Raw genomic sequence first — 5061 nt, forward strand, 5'->3', positions numbered from 1 at the left:
ATCGACCCTAGGGGGTCGATAGAGATAAACGCTGAATGAGGGAAATCGTCGACCACGCCGGCGCGATCGGTATCGGAGTTCTGATGCGTTTGGTGTTGCGAGCTGATTGGCCGCCTCTATGGCTAGAGTAATCGGGTCGTCGCGGGATCGTAAATTACGTCCTTCAGACGCTGATACTTTCAAAATGTAACAAAATATACACGAAATGTATTGACGCTATACCCAAATCAACACCAATCGTCACCAATTGACCTGTTATAATGAGTTTAAACCCCAAAGATTCAATCAGTAATACTGACAATGACTTAATAACACATTAAGAGTCTGAGTCGGAGTCTTATCTTTATTTTTATGGATATCACTTTGGTGACTAGTTGGTTCCTCACTATTGCACCTATACCGGTTTAAACCACCGAATAGGTACATTCGTTTTATTATTATTTAAGTTTGTGGCATAAGCATGAACTGTTTAATTTACATACTTACAATTAATATTAATTAACTGTGGAGATTTTTTGTTAGCACATAGTTAAGCAATCAGTTTTATACACTAATGTTATTTGTCTGTAAATCTTCCTAAAAAATAAATAAATAAAAATCATCTGCATTTGATGTGCCAGCCAGCTGCAAAACAGCTGTATTGATACAGTTGCCATGCGAGTAGTATAACTGTATAACTACAAAGCGAATGTCCTTGTGACTGCATACCACTTGTGAGTAAACTGGTGTTATAATAATAATTATAAGTAGCGATCATTTAATATTTTATTCATATTTTCGCAACTAAAAAAAAAATATTTTCAAGGTACAATTTTCTGCATTAGTTGTCCACCATTTCTCACATATTCGTCATATTCATTGTATATCTCACTCCAGAATTGCAGAAATCTAGCCCTTGGCGCTTCATTGCGATTTTCAAGGTCAGCTAATCGAAAATGATTAAGATTACTGCTACTTTCCAACCAGTCAATGCCTCCTAAGTTGTAAAGTATTTGCGTAGGGTCCCTGAAATAACAATACTTATTTACTACCCATCGTGTGAAATAACGTAATTATTATAGTTTCGCTGCTACTGTTGGCTGTAACCTCTTATAAGATCCTTAAAGTTTTTGTTCTTTTTATTGCTGTCGGGACACTTTTTTTATAATATCATCATCATCATCATCAGCCCATTAACGTCCCCACTGCTGGGGCACGGGCATTCCCTATGGATGGATAGGGAGATCGGGCCTTAAACCATCACGCGGGCCCAGTGCGGATTGATGGTTATTAACGGCTGCTAATGCAGCCGGGACCAACGGCTTAACGTGCCTTCCGAAGCACGGAGGAGCTCGAGATGAAAACTTTTTTTTGTGGTCAGCCATCCTATGACCGGCCTTTGCGAAAGTTGCTTTACTTCAACAATCGAAGACCGAGCGCGTTAACCGCTGCGCAACCGAGCTCCTCATTTATAATATCACGCCCCTTTATTTTACACAGTTTCACAATAAATATTTCTTATTTTTTGATTAATGTCTCTGAACGTAAGACGTATTATCATTACCATTGATGATACCAGTATAATTAATAGCCTTTGCTTCGCACTACGTAGACTAAATCTACAGCCAAACTAAAATCTGTTAAAAACTAAAAATTTTCCTTACCCGAATTTTACAAAATTTGCAACAGTTGAAGTCCAAATATTGACCATTCGTTCACTTTTTTTATCAATATTGTTTAAATATGGTCTAGTTACTTTTGTTACAAACAAATATCCAAGTTCATCGGCATGCGACGTCCCAGGGCGATCAATATTATTATTTATTTTATTGTAGTTTAGACTGCCTTCAAAATCAAATGCATAATAATACACATTCTTACTATCTTTCCTCTGTTTGTGGAGTTTAACCCAAGAATTTATAGCAAACGAAAACATACCATCTGTTATAAAATCAACATATCCTTGAGTAACATCTTTACTTATGGTTGTACCATTGAAGTAAAATTCACGAATTCGTGTTGCTACGTTTGTAGATTCATTAGATCCATATGGATATTCTATGTCAGATGGAATTAAGAGTTCTACATTTTCATTCAAGTAATCTATTAATGTAGGATCTTTTTTGACAGCTGGGTACATTTTTAGGCCTTCATCTGAATTGAAACCTGCTAAAATGGGCACATTTTGTGGAATACCAGATGCAATTATGTCTTTAGGATACTTAGTAATAACTGCATTTTTATGTTCAATTTCCACACACGGCACGAAAGGGGCAAACGTCCTTAATCCTTTTCGCGTATCATTTTTGCCCATATCTTTTTGTGCTTTTACTATTTCCAAAGCATCAATCTCTTTAAGTTTTTGTAGCAAATCTTGTCTATTTTCAGTTTGTAAATCTAAGTATTTACCTAGTGCTAGTGCATTTTCTTTAGCATGTCGTGCTAAGAATCTGTAGCCTAGAGCACTTCCACTTATAAGGATCGCTTGCTTGAACAAACCAGATGATTTTGCAGATAGTAACAGATAATGTACTAGTACAGCTCCAGCACTATTTCCTCCAAGTGTTATCCTACTTGTGTCGCCTCCAAATCTGTCAATGTTATCATTAATCCATCTCAAAGCCAGTAGAACGTCTTTGATACCTGCATTCCCCGAAGCATCTTCTACACCGAGAGACAGAAATCCTAGTGCACCAATTCTGAAATGATAGATGATTACTGATTCAAGATTTATACAGGATTAGCATTTCGCCCGCGATTCCATTCGCGTGGATTTCTGTTTTCAAATATAGCCTATATAACATTCAGAATTAATATTTATAGCTTTCTACTGGTAAAAGGATTTTCAAAATATTTTGGACCATATTGTCAAGAATTATTAGAGTTGGTACCTTTTTCTAAGCTCCTACTACTACTATTATTAGCCTATATGATCCCACTGCTGAGCAAAGGCCTCCCCCATATTCTAAGCTCCTAACGTTTTTAAATTATGCAAGAAAGTCTATAAATTCGTAAAATCGAACGTTCTTTTAAAATCCAAACCCATTGTTTAGATGTTGTGTCTGCGGAAAATCTCGTGCCCAAGAGGCTATAGAATAATTGCTGAAAAAGTTTGTTTTACTTCATTGATGGATTTCAATGTAACTATTATATAATTTTTCTTTAAAAAAATACTTACCGATAATTAAGTGTGACTAAAATGATACCATGTTTTAGAAGCAACTGCGGTCCGTATTGATTGTCTGAATTTCCAGAATTTGACAAAAACTCTCCGCCGTGCACATAAACAAGTACAGATAGTTTCCCAAGTCTTATGTAAGGTACGTAGATATTGATGAATAGGCAGTCTTCGCTCATTTCTTCTGGTTTCGCATCGGATTGAGGACAAATCGACCCTTCTTTTGTTGCATTCCGTATTTTATTCCATGGTGATTTTGGTACTGGTGGCTGTCAATCAAATAGCTAATTAAAATTAACATTTAAACTCAATCTTATTAGTTAGAGGGATGACCAAGCGAAGTGGAAAGAGACTTGACAACCAGGAAAGCAGAACCCACTATCATATTCATCATAAAGCGTGTGTGTGCAATCTCTTACTGCCTTCATAGTCTAGTGGTTAGAGCGTTGGGCCCATGATTTGGAGAACAGGGGTTGATTTCTGTCAACCTGCACTGGAGTAGGTATCAAAGTGTTTGGTCTAGTACGACTACATTTTCTTCAACGTCACCAACTCGCATTGGAGAATTGAGCTGTTTATTCCACAAGAAAACTATTTCTTGGACAAATGCGATATTTTCCTTCAATTCAAGCAAACGGGTTTTCCATAAAATTATCGATCTCATGCCTTGGGAAAACCTAACAATCCGTGTCGTCTTTTCGCATGAATATTTAACTTGAACTTGATAACACCAGGAAAACACGCAAAACTAACATTGAGGCAATCCCTGGAGTGCACAGAGTCACAATTAATCAAAGAAAATTTGCAATCACTGTTCCAACGCATGCCAGGTTAATCCAGCACCGGCCTGAACCAATTCAAATTTTCAAGACTATTTAAGTGAACCGAACTAACAGTTTTACATTATTAAGCATAGATAAAATTATTTATTTAAGACTTACCTTAAAACGAAGATCTCCTGTAGGGCTTTCAGCATAAGGTATTCCTTGATACGAATAATAATGCACATTCGTATCCGATACTACCTTTCCTCTAATAGGTCCAGATTTCGTATAAACTACGATTCTATCCGACGGTAGAATGGCCGATACCATACCCACCATACAAACGAGTAGTGTTGTATGGAACATTGTACAATAGTTGCTGATCCTAGAATTTAAGGTTTTGTTTTATATTTATTTTATAACTAGCGGCCGCCTGCGACTTCGTCCGCGTGGATTACGGTTTCCGCGGTAAGAATTTCCGTTTTTGCCTGTGTCTTATTCGATATATGTGACGTGTGCGTAGGCACGTACATATATACGTAGGTATATACATTTAATGTGTAATAATTATTCATTTATATTTTTCACTTACATTGATTTTAGTATATAAACAAATACTGTGGGCGGTAACTCACCGAGACGTAATGGCCAAGTCGCCAGCGACTGTCGCCAATAATAAAACTAAAATGTATTACAGAAACTCACTTCGCGACGCTTTGGCAACTAGGGAACGCTTTAGCAACGAGAAAATTGCTATATAAATTATTTGGCGACGTTGCCGACAACGTGATTTTGGCGAATTTTATGATCCTAACAATTACTGGCTTATCTTCTAACCAATTAATTGCCATCACTATAAAAACACGTTTCTTAAAATAAACTTTAATACAAAAACAAAACACGTTATTTCACGAAGAGTAAGACTGTACTGGCATTGTGTTGTTTTAATAAATATAATATATACTTTAGTTTCTTTTTATAGATAAGTAATAATAAAAATATGTAGACTTGTGCATAATAATAAAAATAACATAAAATGAACAATATATGGTATATATACATAGGTATAAAATGGATCATAGTAATATCTCCTATAGAAAAAAATGGCTGAAAATTCATACACGAGAGTGTTTCTGACAG

The 5061-nt window shown here is 36.1% G+C and overlaps 1 protein-coding gene across 1 annotated transcript; it reads right to left on the minus strand.

The window, feature by feature from the left end:
* Positions 1 to 743: 743 nt before the first annotated feature.
* On the minus strand, positions 744 to 4839 carry LOC126377347 (juvenile hormone esterase-like). The gene is made up of 5 exons (XM_050025063.1): positions 4557 to 4839; positions 4099 to 4306; positions 3158 to 3426; positions 1644 to 2678; positions 744 to 1005 (listed from the first exon to the last, which is right to left on the minus strand). Exons 2-5 carry the CDS (start codon positions 4285 to 4287, stop codon positions 801 to 803), a joined length of 1698 nt encoding a protein of 565 aa, XP_049881020.1. The 5' UTR covers positions 4288 to 4306; positions 4557 to 4839; the 3' UTR covers positions 744 to 800.
* Positions 4840 to 5061: the final 222 nt, after the last annotated feature.

The sequence above is a fragment of the Pectinophora gossypiella genome, chromosome 23, assembly GCF_024362695.1.
Source record: "Pectinophora gossypiella chromosome 23, ilPecGoss1.1, whole genome shotgun sequence".
NCBI lineage: Eukaryota > Metazoa > Arthropoda > Insecta > Lepidoptera > Gelechiidae > Pectinophora > Pectinophora gossypiella.